The sequence below is a fragment of the Pelodiscus sinensis genome, chromosome 6, assembly GCF_052426305.1.
Source record: "Pelodiscus sinensis isolate ZL-2025 chromosome 6, ASM5242630v1, whole genome shotgun sequence".
Classification (NCBI taxonomy): Eukaryota; Metazoa; Chordata; order Testudines; family Trionychidae; genus Pelodiscus; species Pelodiscus sinensis.
In genome coordinates, this window is record NC_143057.1 from 128,478,888 (window position 1) to 128,493,681 (window position 14,794).

The following is a 14,794-nucleotide window of genomic DNA, read 5'->3' on the forward strand; positions in this document are numbered from 1 at the left end:
CGCCCCAGGCTCCCGGCGGAAGAGTCGCGGCGGAGGTGAGGTGTAAGAAATAAAATACGCAGGATTTTAAAATTAAGATGTGCAGAATTGTCAATGGTGTGGCGCAGAATTGTCAATGTTTTGGGGCGGAGTTCCCCCAGGAGCATCAAGTGGGACTGCACCTGTGGGGCACCCCAAGTCTGGTCAATCCTCGTGGTGAAGAGGCTATTCCAGGAAGAGCTGAGTTCTGCAGTGACATGTCCTAACCCAGAAGTGGGAATGGCCAGGGACAGGCCAGGCAGATCAGGCAACCTGTGGAACTCCTTGCCAGAGGATGTTGTAAAGGTTACCTTCCACTGCTGCCACTTTTCCACACTAAACAGAGAGTAAACATAAGCCCAGCCAGACTGGGTCAGACCAAAGGTCCTCCAAGCCCAGCGTCCTGTCCACCGACAGTGACCACAAAGTCAGGTGCCCCAGAGGGAATGAACAGAACAGGGAATCATCAAGTGATCCCTCCCCTGTCGCCCATTTCCAGCCCCTGACAAACAGAGGCAGGGACACCATCCCTACCCATCCTAAGAACATAAGAACATAAGAACGGCCAAAGGTCCATCTAGCCCAGTATCCTGTCTACCGACAGTGGCCAGCACCAGGTACCCCAGAGAGGGTTGACCGAAGACAATGATCAAGCGATTTGTCTCCTGCCATCCCTCTCCAGCCTCTGACAAACAGAGGCCAAGGACACCATTTTATCCCCTGGCTAATAGCCTTTTATGGACCTAACCTCTATGAATTTATCCAGCTTCTCTTTAAACTCTATTATAGTCCTAGCCTTCACCGCCTCCTCTGGCAAGGAGTTCCACAGGTTGACAACACGCTGTGTGAAGAAGAACTTCCTTTTATTAGTTTTAAACCTGCTACCCATTAACTTCATTTGGTGTCCTCTAGTTCTTCTATTATGGGAACTAATAAATAACTTTTCTTTATCAGCCCTCTCCACACCACTCATGATTTTATTGGCTAACAGCCATTGATGGCCTGTCCTCCATGAATCTATCTCCTCTTTTTTGAACCCTGTTAAAGTCCTGGCCTTTACAACATCCTCTGGCGAGGAGTTCCACAGGTTGACTGTGCACTGTGTGAAGAAAAACTTCCTTTGGTTTGTTTTAAACCTGCTGCCTATTCATTTCATTGGGTGACCCCTCGTTCTTGTGTGAAGGGAAAGGTGCAAAAGTGCAAGACGAGGAACAAAATGTTTTACATCTCATAGGATGTGGGACTGGAAGGGTCATTGAGAGCTCATCTAGTAGAGCCCCCTAAATAAATTAGACTATCCCTGACAGGTGTTTGTCTACCAGCGACAGGGATTTCACAATATCCCTTGAAAGCCCATTCCCGAACTTAACTACTCTTTCAATTAGAAAGTACTCCCACATGTCCAACCAAAATTTCCCTTGCTGCAGATGAAGCCCGTAGCATCTTCTCTTACCTTCAGTGGATGTGGAGAACAACCCGTCACCATCCTCTTTATAACAGCTTCTGACATATTCAAAGAACGTTATCAGAGCCCTCCTCGGCCTTCTTTTCTGATGTCTAAACATGCCCAGTTGTTTTCACCTTCCCTCATACTGCAGGTGTTCGAAACCTTTGATCGGTTTTGTTGCTCCCCTCTGGCCTCTGTCCGGTTTGTTTGCATCCTTCTTAAACCTTGTCACCCAGAAAGGAAAGCAGTATTCCCGCTTAGACCTCACTAGTGCTGAGTAGAGCAGGAGAGTTACCTTCCACGTCTTACATACAATGCTGCCGTTAACACACTCTAGAATTCTATCCGCATTTTTTTGCAATGGCATCACATTGTGGATCATATTTAATTTGGGATCCATTATAACACGCCCATCCTTTTCAGCTGTACTAGCCCCCATTCTGGGGTTGGGCATTTGATTTTTCCTCCCTACGTGCACTATTTTGCACTTGGCTTTCTTGCAGTTCATCTTGCTAAAATCAGACCAATTCTTCAATTTCTCAAAGTCATTGTGAATTCTGGTCCTGTCCTCCAAAGTGACTGCGGGCAGGGGCCACAGTCAGCTATCCAAGTCATTAATGACAATATTGATCCCAATATTGATTCCTACTGGTCCTAAGGCCGACAACAGAGGGACAGATAGGTCCTCCCAGTTTGACAGTTTGACAGCAAATGACTGATAACTACTCTCGGAGTACCATCTTTCTACCAGTTGTGCCCCCGCTTTATAGTAATTTCATCTAGACCCCATTCAGTCCTCCCCCTTTTTTGTTTTGAGACTGTCATGCGGGACTATGTCAAAAGCCTTACTAAAATCAAGATATACCACGTCTCCTGCTCCTCTCCTCTCCAGTAGGCTAGTAACCCTGTCAAAGAAGGAATGAGATTTGTTGGGCATGATTTGGTTTCGATAAGTCGATGCTAGCTAACCTTATTCGCGAGGTGCGTAAAGAGGGATTGTTTAATCATTGGTGCCAATATGTTTCCGGGTATCGAAGTTAGGCTGACTGGTCTATCATTCCTGGGTCCCCTTTTTAAAGACAGGCATTACATTTGCTCTTCTCCAGCTGTCTAGCCCCTTGCTGTCCTCTACAAGTTCTCAAAGAAAAGCGCTAACGGTCCCACGATTGCTTCAGCTAGTTCTTAAAGTGCCCTACGATGAATTTGATCAGGCCCTGTGGATTTAACTACGTCTAACATATCTAACCATTCTTTAACCTGCTCTTTCTGACTTCGTCTTGCTTTCCTTCCCGCTTGTTGTTGCTATTAAGTGTGTTTAATATCTGGTCCCCATTAGTGACCTTTTCAGTGGAGAGTGATTCAAAATAGGCATAAAACATCTTTGCCTTCTTGACCTTACCAGTCATTAGCTTCCCTTCCATCCTCAGTAGAGGCTCTGCGCTTTTATTTTTTGAGAAGTAAGGTATTTTGAAAGAAGGGGTTTCTTTCAAAATAACCGCGTCTACATGGCGTTTTTTATCTCGAAATAGGGTATTTCGAAATAGCGTCCGGACGCGATTATGCAAATGAAGTGCGGGAAATTCAAACCCGCGCTTCATTTGCAATTTCGCTAGGCTGCATTTGCATTCCTTTCTCGAAAGAGGAACATAGTGTAGACTTACCCAATCGCAACCAACACTTGATCCGTAACTTGAAGTGTTCGTAACTCGGATCCCATAGAGTTACACGGCGACCGCGCTGTTCATAAGCATGGATTGCCGTTCGTAACTCGGATCCGCATTTACGACCGCTTTGGTTGTAAGTGCGAATGGTCGTAAGTGTAGGTGGTCGTAACTTGGGGAGCGGCTGTAATAACTCCTGAAATAACTATTTTGAAATAGCGCAGCCATGCTACAGGGAAGCCTCGAAATGAGTCCGAGGCAGGTTCGGGAGGAGCTATTTCGAAATAGCAGCAGTGGAGCATCCATACGACAGCTATTTCGAAATAGCAATTTCAGAAGAAGCATTATTCCTTGTGGAATGAGGGTTTATTATCCCGGAGTAAGAAGCTTGTTAAGCCGAAATCATTTCAAAATAACGGGCTTGCTGTGTGGATGCGCACCTTGTTATTTCGAAATATCCCTGTAGTGACGACGTGCCCTCACTGCTGGACAATACTCCCCAGCCCAGGGTGAGCTCTTCCAACTGTGATGAGGAAGAGTCGCTCTTCGTATTATCGTGGTGGCTAGGGCTCTTAGACACGGACCACAACTTCATTGCAGTAGGTGCTGTACAAACACTTCCTGCCCCACTGTTAAGATCTGGGTCCTGATTTCCATTTTTAATTTTTCTGAATTTTAAAAAACACAGGGGTGAGCCCAAGCCTGGACTTTGACCATCTCTCCCTCTCCCACAACCGACATATTCACTACGTCCTATGCATTGACTGAACATGGGCTGGGATATAAGGATACCATTTACTTGCCCCTCTCGACCAATAATTGATGGTGCATTCATGTAACCAACAAATCGTTTTATTTGGTTCTCGGCTTTGCTCTCTCTCTTGGTTTTTAAAGAATGGACACATTTGTTTTGGTGAAACACATGACTCCTCCCAGCCTTCTCTCCTAACAAAAGTGGAAGATAATATGAATCTTGATGGAAACTGAAGGCAAGTTAGCTAATTCTTGCATTTACATTTTCAATCAGGTTTTGGCCAGCAACACAAGAACAGCTGGGATATTTTCATCTGACCTGCTCAATCCAGCAGGTGATGACAAAGTCTGAGATGCGCCTAGACTCAGCCAAAGTTTTTCTAGACCTAGGCAGACAGTATCAAAGGCAAATGAGATGTCTGATAACACCGATGATGTCATGAGTCAACTGTGTGAGACTCTTGCAAGAAAAGCAAATGTGATTCTGGGCTGCATTAACAGGAGTGTTGTGAGCCAGACACGAGGAGTCATTCTTCCGCTCTACTCTGTGCTGGTTAGGCCTCAGTTGGAGGATTGTGTCCAGTTCTGGGCACCGCATTTCAGGAAAGATGTGGAGAAATTGGAGAAGGTCCAGAGAAGAGCAACAAGAATGATTAAAGGTCTAGAGAACATGACCTATGAAGGAAGACTGAAAGAATTGGGCTTGTTTAGTTTGGAAAAGAGAAGACAGAGGGGGGACATGATAGCAGCTTTCAAGTATCTGAAAGGGTGTCACAAGGAGGAGGGAGAAAAATTGTTCTCCTTGGCCTCTGAGGATAGAGCAAGAAGCAATGGGCTTAAACTGCAGCAAGGGAGGTTTAGGTTGGACATTAAGAAAAAGTTCCTGACTGTCAGGGTGGTTAAACACTGAAATAAATTGCCCAGGGAGGTTGTGGAATCTCCCTCTCTGGAGATAGTTAAGAGCAGGTTGGACAGACACCTGTCAGGGATGGTCTAGACCAGGGGTTCCCACCCCCTGGGGAAGCATGAAGAAATTCCAGGGGGGGCGCAAGGCAACCCAGCCTCTCCCCCCAAGTTTTGCTGCTAATTTTGTTTTTGTGGCCCTGGTCAGTTCCTTTTTTTTTGCTCAACAAATTTTGCTGCTGTTTTGTGTGTGTGTGTGTGGGGGGGGGGGGGGGAGTGAGGGTTTCTTCACAATCAAAAAGGGGGCGTGATGCCGAAAAGTTTGGGAACCACTGATCTAGATGGTGTTGGGTCCTGCCGTGAGGGCAGGGGACTGGACTCGATGACCCCTCGAGGTCCCTGCCAGTTCTAGGGTTTTAGGATTCTTTGTATTATCAAAGTACCTATGAGACCCAGTCCTGGACCAGGACCCATGGTGCGTAGGGTGGGACTCGGGATGTAAAGGGGTAAGCAGTTACCCAGAACGCATGACCCTCGAGGTCTCTAGGATCGTATGGGTCAAGTGGATCCGGCAGCCCGTTCAATAAAGGCCCAGGGCGCACTACAGCTAAGCAGGTGACTGGGTGCGATGGCTGCTGAGCGAGCAGCCGGGGTCACCTGTGAATTGTGGACCCATAACGTAGCTTAGGGCGGCCCTGGTCTAGGAAAACGTGCATAGAGAAAGAGATACTAGAGCTAGCGCTCCTCCTCCTGTTGGCTTGTCACCCACCACTTCTCTTCCATGAAGGCTGTGTGTTTCTTGGGAAGGGATAGCCCGCGAGCCGACAGCCTCTGCAGGGAGCCTCAGTGCTCCCTAAAGGGGCGGGGCCTCAGGCAGAAGGGGTGGGGCCAGCAGCAGCCTGCCTGAAGCTCCGCCCAGAGTACTGTGTGCTGCCCCAGCCCTCAACACAGGCCGGAGCATATGGCATGGTGCTCCAGCGGTGATTTAAAGAGGCCAGGCAATTTCTCCTTTGGCTGGCCGGGGGGAGCCTTTGAGTGTATGTCTCTTAAGGCACGCAGCACGAGGGGGCCTGGCTAGACCGAGGCCTCCAGGTGCTGCCACAATGCACATGCTCAACAACAGCCTGTCGCGTCGGTCTGCTGCCTGTTCCCTCTCCTACGAGACGCCTGCTCTCTCCGGGCAGCTGATGCCAAACCCGGGAGAGCTACTTAGCCATTGCTTTGTGGGGACACCACTCGGCCTACGGGCTTCCCCTGAATTCCTCGCCGGGACCGTCCATTGCTCCTGGCACGTGACCGGCCAGCTGCGCCGTGTGATTTCTGCGCCCTGGCTGGATGAGGGAGAACAGGGAACGAAGCAGTCCGGTGCGAATCGTAACCCCCTCTTCTCACGCACCAGTTCCCGCCGGGCGCATCTTTCTCCCTGCTCAGAACGGGAGCCGGGCAGCGGAGCCGCGCCATGGGAGCCCTGCTTCCTGCCCCACGTCGAAAGGAGCAGAGGGCGCTTTTCGGAGCCGGCGGCGGCAGCTGAGTTACTTCCCCGGATGCCGGCTGCCCAAGCTGGGACACAGGCCACGCAGCCGGCCCTTAGCAGGGAATCCGACAGCCCGGGGGCGGCCCGTTTCAAACCTTGCATGGCTCTGTTGTGACCACCTGGCGTGGTCATCGGCCCGTGGTTTGGTGGCTTCACTAGTGGTCACAGCTCGGGCAGGATCGTCCGGGAGTTCCCTGGGAATTTAGAGACGATGCCCTGGGCTGACACCGCCAGGAACACGTCCCACCGAAACGGGTTGCGGCCCACGTCCTAAACGAAACGCTCAGGGGCTTGACGTGGGCTCTCTTCCCATCAGCAGCCACTGAATGCATCTCCCTTTCCTGACGCGAGGGAGTCCCCGCAGACCACGGGGAAAGCACACAGGGAAGCCCTACGCTGGCTGATCCCGTTCTGAGGATAACACAAGGCTTTGTGCACAGGGCAGTCGACTGGGCTCCTCTCCCGGGAACAAAGGCAGGCAGCCTCGTGCCCCGCGCCGAGCAAGCGGAAGCGCCCGCCCGGCCCCGAGAGCCCCGCGCCGGCCGGGGAAGTTACCTATGGCGAACTCGTCAAAGGTGATCGTGGTGGCGTTTCTGCCCAGGGCGTTCGTGACCGTCAAGGTCACCTTGTACTTCACGGTGGAGAAGAGCTGGTGGTAGCGGATGTGACACCTGTTCTTGGGGAACGCGTCCTTCTCGCAGACCAGCTCTCTGGGGCCGTGCCTGTCACAGCCAGAAGGGACGAGAGAGCAGGCGTTACCCCAAGGAGCAGGAGTCTGGGTGACACAGGGGCCCAGGCCTGGTGCCATGTTGGCACCTCAGTGCTCCAGCCTGGCCGTATTTATCCCGCCGCTTCTCAGCTCAGCCCTGCCCTCACTCACAGAGACCCCTTGCCCCTCGTTTTTCCCCGGGGCTCCCTCTTTGGCTCAGAGCTCAGCTGCACCATCCCGGGATTTCCTGCCGTGTGTGAAAACCGGGGAAGGGGCCGTTTTCGGGCCAGTTGGGGTCTATCTGTAAGTGGCGCCCGCTACTCTCCGGCCCCTCACAAGCCCGGCCGAGAAGCCGCCAGCCTGCCACGGAACAAGGACAGCTTCCTCACGCTCCCCCCGCCACCCGGAGGCGGAGACGGCCGCAGCGCCTCGTCATGGGCGCCCGGTAGCTGAGGCAGGGGGAGGCGTTGCCTTCCGAAACCGCCAGGCTGGCCCCGCCCACGCTCCGCCCCCAGAACGCCTGCTCTAGGGGAGTGTTGCTGCCCCCAGCGCTGCCCTCCCCGTGCTCCAGGACTGGGGCCGTGCGGCCTCCTCCCTCCCCGGTGCCCTGCGGCTGGGGCAAGTGCACACCCGGCCCCTCCTCTCCTCTCCCCATGGTTGGGGGGTGCATTGCCCTGCCTCCCTGTGGGGGGTGGGAAAGGGGCGGGGCCTCAGCAGAAGGGGCGGGGCTCTCCCAACCCTCCTTTCAGGAACGCAGGGAGTGGACCTGACTTCGGGGTGGAGCGGACTCCTCCCTACACAGTCCTGTCAGGCCAGCCGGCCGGTGGCTGGAAACCATCACACCTGCGAGCGGGACGTCTCCGTCCCCAGTGCCTTCACCCGGCTGTGACAGGGCCGTCTGGGATGGGAGCCGCTGTCCTAGGGACCCTCCCTGGGCTCGCAGCTAAGCGCTCATGTAGGACAGGGGTGAGATTCTAAGGCCTGGGGCCCCCGGCTTGCCTGGATCCCACCCCCGAGGCTCAGGGCTCCTCCCCCCCAGCACTGGGAACCTCTGCCCCCCGCCGCCTGTTCGGAGCCTCCCCGCGGTGCACAGCTGGAGTGACTCCGGCTGTCCCTCCCAGTCTGGCCCATGCACAGAGGCCTCCTCCCCTCCCCGCGGGAGCCGGGCACTTACATGACGGTGATATTGAAGGTGTTGGGGATGTAGGTAGGGCTGGGCAGGTGCCAACTGCAGTAGAATCCTTTGGGGTAGTTGTTGGATCGGCACATCAGCACGGGCTCCTTGGGCGAGGCTGCCGGGAAGCAGAGACCCAGGTTACTCACGGGGACCCCCTCGGAGGAAGCGCGGGGGGCTGGCGACATGCTGAAAGCAAGAGGATTTCACGGCGGCTCCCCTGCCGCCAGGCCTCCAACCCCAAGACTTCTACTTCCCGCAGAAAAGCTTCCCATAGGTGAGCGGAAGGAGGTCTCCCTTAGCTGGCAGCAGTAGTAGGGCTTTTATCCTCACCACGAGCACAGGCGAGGAGAGAGGACACACCCACCCGCCGGCGGGCAGCTCTTGCTGGCTGGTCTCAGCTGGCCGGGGCCACGCTCCCACGACAGAGAAGCCGCAAGGGGCCGGTGCGACCCTCCACCCTGAGCGCCTGCCTGGCACAGGCCAGAGAACCTCGCGTGTGCGGAGGGAGGTGGCTACAGAGCAGGCCTGCCGACGGGGGGGATGTAAAAGGGGCAATTGAGCAGGGCCCCGGGTGATTTAAAAGGGCCCGTGGACCCCAGCTGCCGGTGGCATCGCAGTGGGGTACGACAGGCTTCCTGCCCGCCCTTGTCCTACACGGCTCCTAGAAGCAGTCGGCACTGACCCTGTGGCCATGGGGGAGTGTCTCTGTGTGCTGCCCCGCCCCCCAGCACTGAATCCTCAGCTCCCATTGGCTGGGAACTGCAGCCAACAGGAGCTGCAGGGGCGGTGCCTATGGGTAGTGGCCTATGGAGACCTCCCAGTCCCCCTGCCTTGAAGCTGTTGCCAGTCACTTTTGGAAATCATCTGAGGTAAGCACTGTTCCTCTGTCCTCCTCCTGCACCCCAAACCCTTGCCCCATCCCAGAGCCCGCACCCTGCACTCTCTCTACACCCCGAACCCTTGCCTCAGTCCAGAGCCCACACCCTGCACCCCCTCTACACCCCAAACCCTTGCCCCAGCCCAGAGCCTGCACCCTGCACCGCCTCTGCCCCTAACCCCCTTGCCCGAGCCTGGTGAAAGTGAGGGGGGTGAGGGAGAGCGAGGGATGGAGGGAGCAGGGGAGGGAACTCAGAGAAGGGGTGTCCTTGGGTTTGCATGATTAAACGGTTGGCCACCCTACCGGGCAGGCGCATAAAAGCCCTGGCTGTGCCGGAAGAACGTGCCCACATGTCCGGCGGATCGTGTCCACGTGGATTTACTGACTGTTCTGCCCCGTGGCCCAGAATTGCTGGTGGCAGCAGGGAACCCGCTGGAGCCCACATTTCAGGGACCTGTCTGGGGCTGGGCCATCTGGAGGGTGAGGAAGAGACCCTCTGACCTGCTGTCGACTGTGTTTTATGGTGGCACAGAGGCAGGACCCTAGAGACTCGGTGTGTGCCAGTAACGGGGCGGTGTGAGCGGACCACGCCTGCTGGCGCCCTCTGCAGGCAAGAGCTGAACACATCAGCTCCAGCTCCTTCCGCCGTGAGACTCGGGCAGTGGGTGCTGCTCCTGGGCCCGGGGTGAAACTCAAGGCTGAAATGTAAGTGTGTGTGTGTCACCCACCCACTTGCTGGGCGTGGTCACTGTCCCGTGGCACTGAGACCACTCCCAGAGAGGCAGGAGTTTGCTCTACAGCCTTAACTGGGTTTGCTCTACAGCCTTAACTGCTCTACAGCCTTCCCTGGTCCAGGAAACTCCCTCCTGGGGACCAGTCAGGGACGCCCAAGCCGTAATAAGAGCAGCGTAGCTCTAGCCACGGGGGTCCCACGATCTTAGACACACTGCGGAGGGGAGGCAATAGCTTTTCCTGCAGGAGCTGGTCCAAGGAAAGATCAATGGCCCTGTGTCTATGCCCCCTGCTGCTATCCACAGGCGGATAGGCTGCCTCCGCCGGGGATCCGGCCTGGGTCTGCACGTGGATGTAGAATTGCACAGATCTCTGTCCCTCGCTCCCACAGCAGTGGAAATAGGCAGGGAGAGATTTTCTGGGGCTCTGTCTGGTCGACCTTTGAAAGCTCCAAGCCCTGGGAATCCCTCCTCTCCCGGGGAACAACTCCGCAAGCCCGTGCTGTCCATCAGGAAGGTCTCTGGTGTACATCACCCCCAGAGTGGCATCTCCTCCCTCCTGCCCCGATCCCTGAGCGCGGGAACAAAGAATTCCCCGCCCTCTTTGAGAAAAGCCTCTCCGCCAACCAACGAAAGAGTGGCCAGCATGGCCTCCGCCCAGCCCCAATCAACCATCCGCCTGCTCCGTCCCTGTAGCCGCCGGCCAGGGGCTGATCCCCCACACGCATGTAGGAATGGGGCTCCCAGGATCACACCAGCCCAACACTCCCCTCTGCTCCGGCCAGACCAGACCCAGAGGCCAGTTCTAGGTCTCTTTCTTGGGGTTCAGAGCGCTGCCAGGGACCGGCCGCAGCAGTGGGAGAGACACCTGACTCGCGACAGTTGTGCCTTCCCCTGGCTGCGCCATTCTCCTATGCTCCTGGGACAACAGCACTGCCACACAACTGGGGGATTTACCAGCACAGGCGTCGGGATCCAGGCCTCCGCTCTGGCGCTCATCCCCACTATGGACCATGGGCCACGCAACCCGCCCGGCTCCCAGCGCCTCCCCCATGGTATCGTCGCACACGTGCACCGACGTACAGACACGAGCACCGTCCCACAGTCCCTGACGCACATCCAGTTCCACTGTCCCAGGCGAGGAAGGGGGAGGGGAAAATGCTCGTGTTATTCTTGTCACTCTCAGGAGGTGTTCGGTCCTGGTGGGGATGGGGACGGACAGACAAAGAGGAATCCAGGGGAGCTGCAGGCCACACCGTGCCTGCAAAGAGCCTCTGGGTGTTGATTCAGTCTCACCCATCTGCCCAGAGCCATCCCCCTGTGGTCTCACCCCCATCCTGGGATGCTCCGGACTCCCGGCTGTGGACCAGGTCCTGCGAGGCAGGGTCTGCAGGCTATGAACAGGGCCCTACCTTCCTGTTCGCCATGTCTGGACGGGGAAATGCCGCGGCTCAGCCTGGGGGCCTGATGTGCCTGGGATGCTGAGAGAGGCGGTGAACGTGGTGAGGGCAGCGCATACCTCCCCAGAGGCCTCGCCACAGCACCAGCAGCTCAGCAGAGCGTCATGACCTCATCAGCTTAGTATGACATCACCGCGCCGGGGACGGTGGGGCTGGTACACCAGACGCTCTTGGCTGGGAGTTGGTCTCACAATCTAGCCCTCCTACATAGCTGTGTCCAGCCAACTAGTGAGGGGAAACTGAGGCACGAGGCGGTGCCACCCGAGGGGACTCACTGAAGCTAGGTCTCCCAGGACCATCCTTCCCCTGGTCTTCAGGGTGCTGTCTGTTGGGAGAAAGCAGCGCCCAGCATCTTTCCAGGGGATGGACACTAGCCAGAGCACTGAGGAGTGGGGAGAGAAGGAGCAGCCGGTTCTGGTATAAGGCAGACGGCTATTTCAGCTTTCAGACAACAGACGGAGGCCAGACCCTGGGTAAGGAGCCTCACTGTTAAAACAGCCAAGCAGCCCCTGTGCAGAAAACCGGCCCGCATACTTGCAAGGCCAGGGACGCCGAATTTCCCCCTCGCCTGCCTGGTCTGGACTCCCCTCGCTAAATGCATCCGGCCCAAGCCCCCACTGAGGAAGTGCTGAAGGAAAAGGAGGTGCAGGGGGAGCGAAGGGCTAGCCTGTCATATCCCCAAGCTGCCACACCGGGGCAGTAGCTCATCACAAGGCTGCATTCCTTGGCTAGAAATCCAGCCCGCTGGTTCTCAAAGAGGGTGGGGAAGGACCAGAGCCTGGAATGGGCGGGCAGTGTGTGGTGACAGGCAGAATCCGGGGCTGGCATGGGGACAGAGCACACACATTTGGGGTATCGGAGAGGCGGGCAGAGCTCCCTCTATGCTGAGCGCTTGGAGAGATTCAGGTGCTGCCCAGCTGATCGCAGCGCGCCCACAGCTGGCAGCAGATGCCTCTCCTGGTGGTGCACATCTGCACATGCCTCAAAAAACATTTATTCCGCACGTGGATGGGAAAAAATTGGAGGGAACACTGGAGGCGGGTACCTTGGCTTCCTCCTCACCCCTGCAGCGAGAGTGTCCAGCAATCTCCTCTGTCTCCCTCCTGTCGCATCCCAAGCCTCCTCTGCAGCCTTCCCTGGATCCGCGCCCGCCCCCCTCTCCGGCCTGGAGAAGCAGTCAGAAGCTGGTGCCGCTGCTCCGAAAGGTCAAGCTTAAGCACTGCTCAGCAGCCGGGCTTCCCGGGGCCCGCCCCTCACCAGCGTTCGCGGGCTCCCGCCGGATTTGTTCAGGGAGGGGTCACTAGGGAGTAATCCTCGGCTCGCCTCGCGGACCGGCCCACACGCAACCTGCGCCCCTCCCCCCGCAGGCTGCCTTGCCTGAAAAGAGTGTTAATGAATCTTTACCCAGCCTTTCATGAGCTCGGCTGAAGATTATTTATCGTCTTTGTCCCGGCCACATGCCTGGAGCGGCTCTCAGAGATCTTCGTCAGCCCCCTCGGCCTGAGGACGGCCGGAGATTCGCAGGCGGGACTCAGAACCTTAGTGCCGCATTTCAGCAAGCAGGGAGGGCGCCGGAACGGCCTCCCCGCTGCGTTACCGCACCCCGGCCGCGGAAGGTCCCCCCACAGAGTCAGCCTGTTTTCACCGCAACCCCATTGAAAATCTTCTCTGCCTGCTCGGACACAGGTGCAAGACAGACAGACAGATAGATGGGGGTGGGGAGGAATAGATAGATAGACAGACAGACAGACAGATAGATGAGGTGGGAGGGATAGATAGAGAGAGTGTATGGGGATAAATAGATAGACAGAGTGTATGGGGATAGATAGATAGAGAGGCAGGTTGCATGGGGATAGATAGGCAGATAGATGATATGTGTGGGGATAGATAGATAGACAGATGGATAGACAGACAGACAGACAGATAGATGAGGTGCGGAGGGGATAGATAGATAGACAGTGTATGGGGATAAATAGATAGACAGAGTGTATGGGGATAGATAGATAGAGAGGCAGGTTGCATGGGGATAGATAGGTAGATGGTGTGTGTGTGGATAGACAGATAGACAGATGGATAGATAGACAGACGGTGTGCACAGGGGGATAGATAGATAGATAGATAGATAGATAGATAGATAGATAGATAGATAGATAGATAGATAGATAGATAGATAGATAGATAGATAGATAGATAGATAGATAGAGAGAGAGGCAGGTTGCATGGGGACAGATAGGTAGATACAGAGGACAGACAGGCAGGTAGATAGCTAGATACGTTTGGGGGATGGAGAGAAACAGACAGACAGACACGTTGCCAGACTACATTAGATGTGTATGGGGGATGGAAAGAGACATTGTCAGACTCTATTAGCTCTCAGGTCCATTTTGTCCAGTATCTTATCACCACCAGTAGTCAGTGCCATGTGCTTGAAAGGGAGGTAGCAGCATCCTCCGTGGCACTATGGCACTTGGACAGATGGCAGAACGGTGGCAGATGGCAGACCGAGGAGCAATGGTCTCACGTTGCAGTAGAGCTCTAGGTTGGATAGCAGGAAAAGCTAATAGGAGCTAGGAGGAAGGAGCTAGGAAAACCTAGGAGAGTGATGAAGCGCTGGGCTGGGTTCCCTAAGGAGGGGTGGAATCTCCATCCCTAAACATGTTTAAGTCCCAGATGGACAAAGCCCTGGCTGGGATGATTGAGTTGGGTTGGTCCTGCCTTGGGCAGGGGGCTGGATTTGATGACTCCTGAGGTCTCTGCCAGTCCTAGGATTCTAAGATTCTATGGGGTGACCTCCAGAGAGGCGTTCCTCCTAAATTCCAATAATGAGGTCAGCTCATGCCCTGAAGCAGGAAGTGTTATGTTCCGTAGTCAAAATATGTGTTCATTTTTAACAAAATCCTTACTATCACACTCTTACTATTGTTGTTCTACATATGCCCCATCTGTCTCTGAATCCAGCTCAGCAGGATACTGTGGCAAGGAGTTCCACAGGCTAACGACACGTTGCATCACAAAGCACGTCCTTTCGGCAGTCTGAAATTTGCTGCCACAGATTATCAGATGTCCTGGGCTTGAGTGTTTTTGTGACCAGCGATATACAAATAGACCCAAGTTCTAAGCAGGGGAAAAGAGAGCCCATAAGACTTTCTTTGCATACCCTGGCTCACCGCACAGCGTGTGTGTGGCTGAATTAGTGCAAATATCTTAGTACAGCGGATACGACTTTCTTCTTTGCTCTTAAGCCAGGAGGGACGCAACACGGTCTGGGCTTGGCAGCAGGGGTATTTTTGGCAAGGCTTGTGAGCAAAAGCAACTCAAGTCAAAGCCAATGAAAAGAGGCTGGTAGACCATCTGTGCACCCAAAGGGACATGTCCATATGAAATGCTGGGGCTGAACATTGTGCCGGGGTACTGCCTTTTCTGATATAGGAGTGGGCGTGCTGCCTCTCTCCGAACTCCTGTCTGTTCCAGAAATCGCAGCGTTTAAGAAGACAGCGTGGCCCAGTGGATATAGCGCCAGACTG

General features: G+C 55.1%; 1 protein-coding gene across 4 annotated transcripts in view; it reads right to left on the bottom strand.

Annotated features, from left to right (window-relative positions):
• The window catches only part of CNTFR (ciliary neurotrophic factor receptor), a 400,203-nt gene that overhangs the window by 41,911 nt on the left and 343,498 nt on the right, over positions 1–14,794 (bottom strand). For all 4 annotated transcript variants that reach the window (XM_089779475.1, XM_075932804.2, XM_075932806.2 and 1 more), the window contains 2 exons: positions 8,200–8,317; positions 6,872–7,038 (listed from right to left, as the gene is read on the bottom strand). In XM_089779475.1, coding sequence (XP_089635601.1) covers positions 6,872–7,038; positions 8,200–8,317 — 285 coding nt within the window. The remainder of the gene's footprint in view (positions 1–6,871; positions 7,039–8,199; positions 8,318–14,794) is intronic.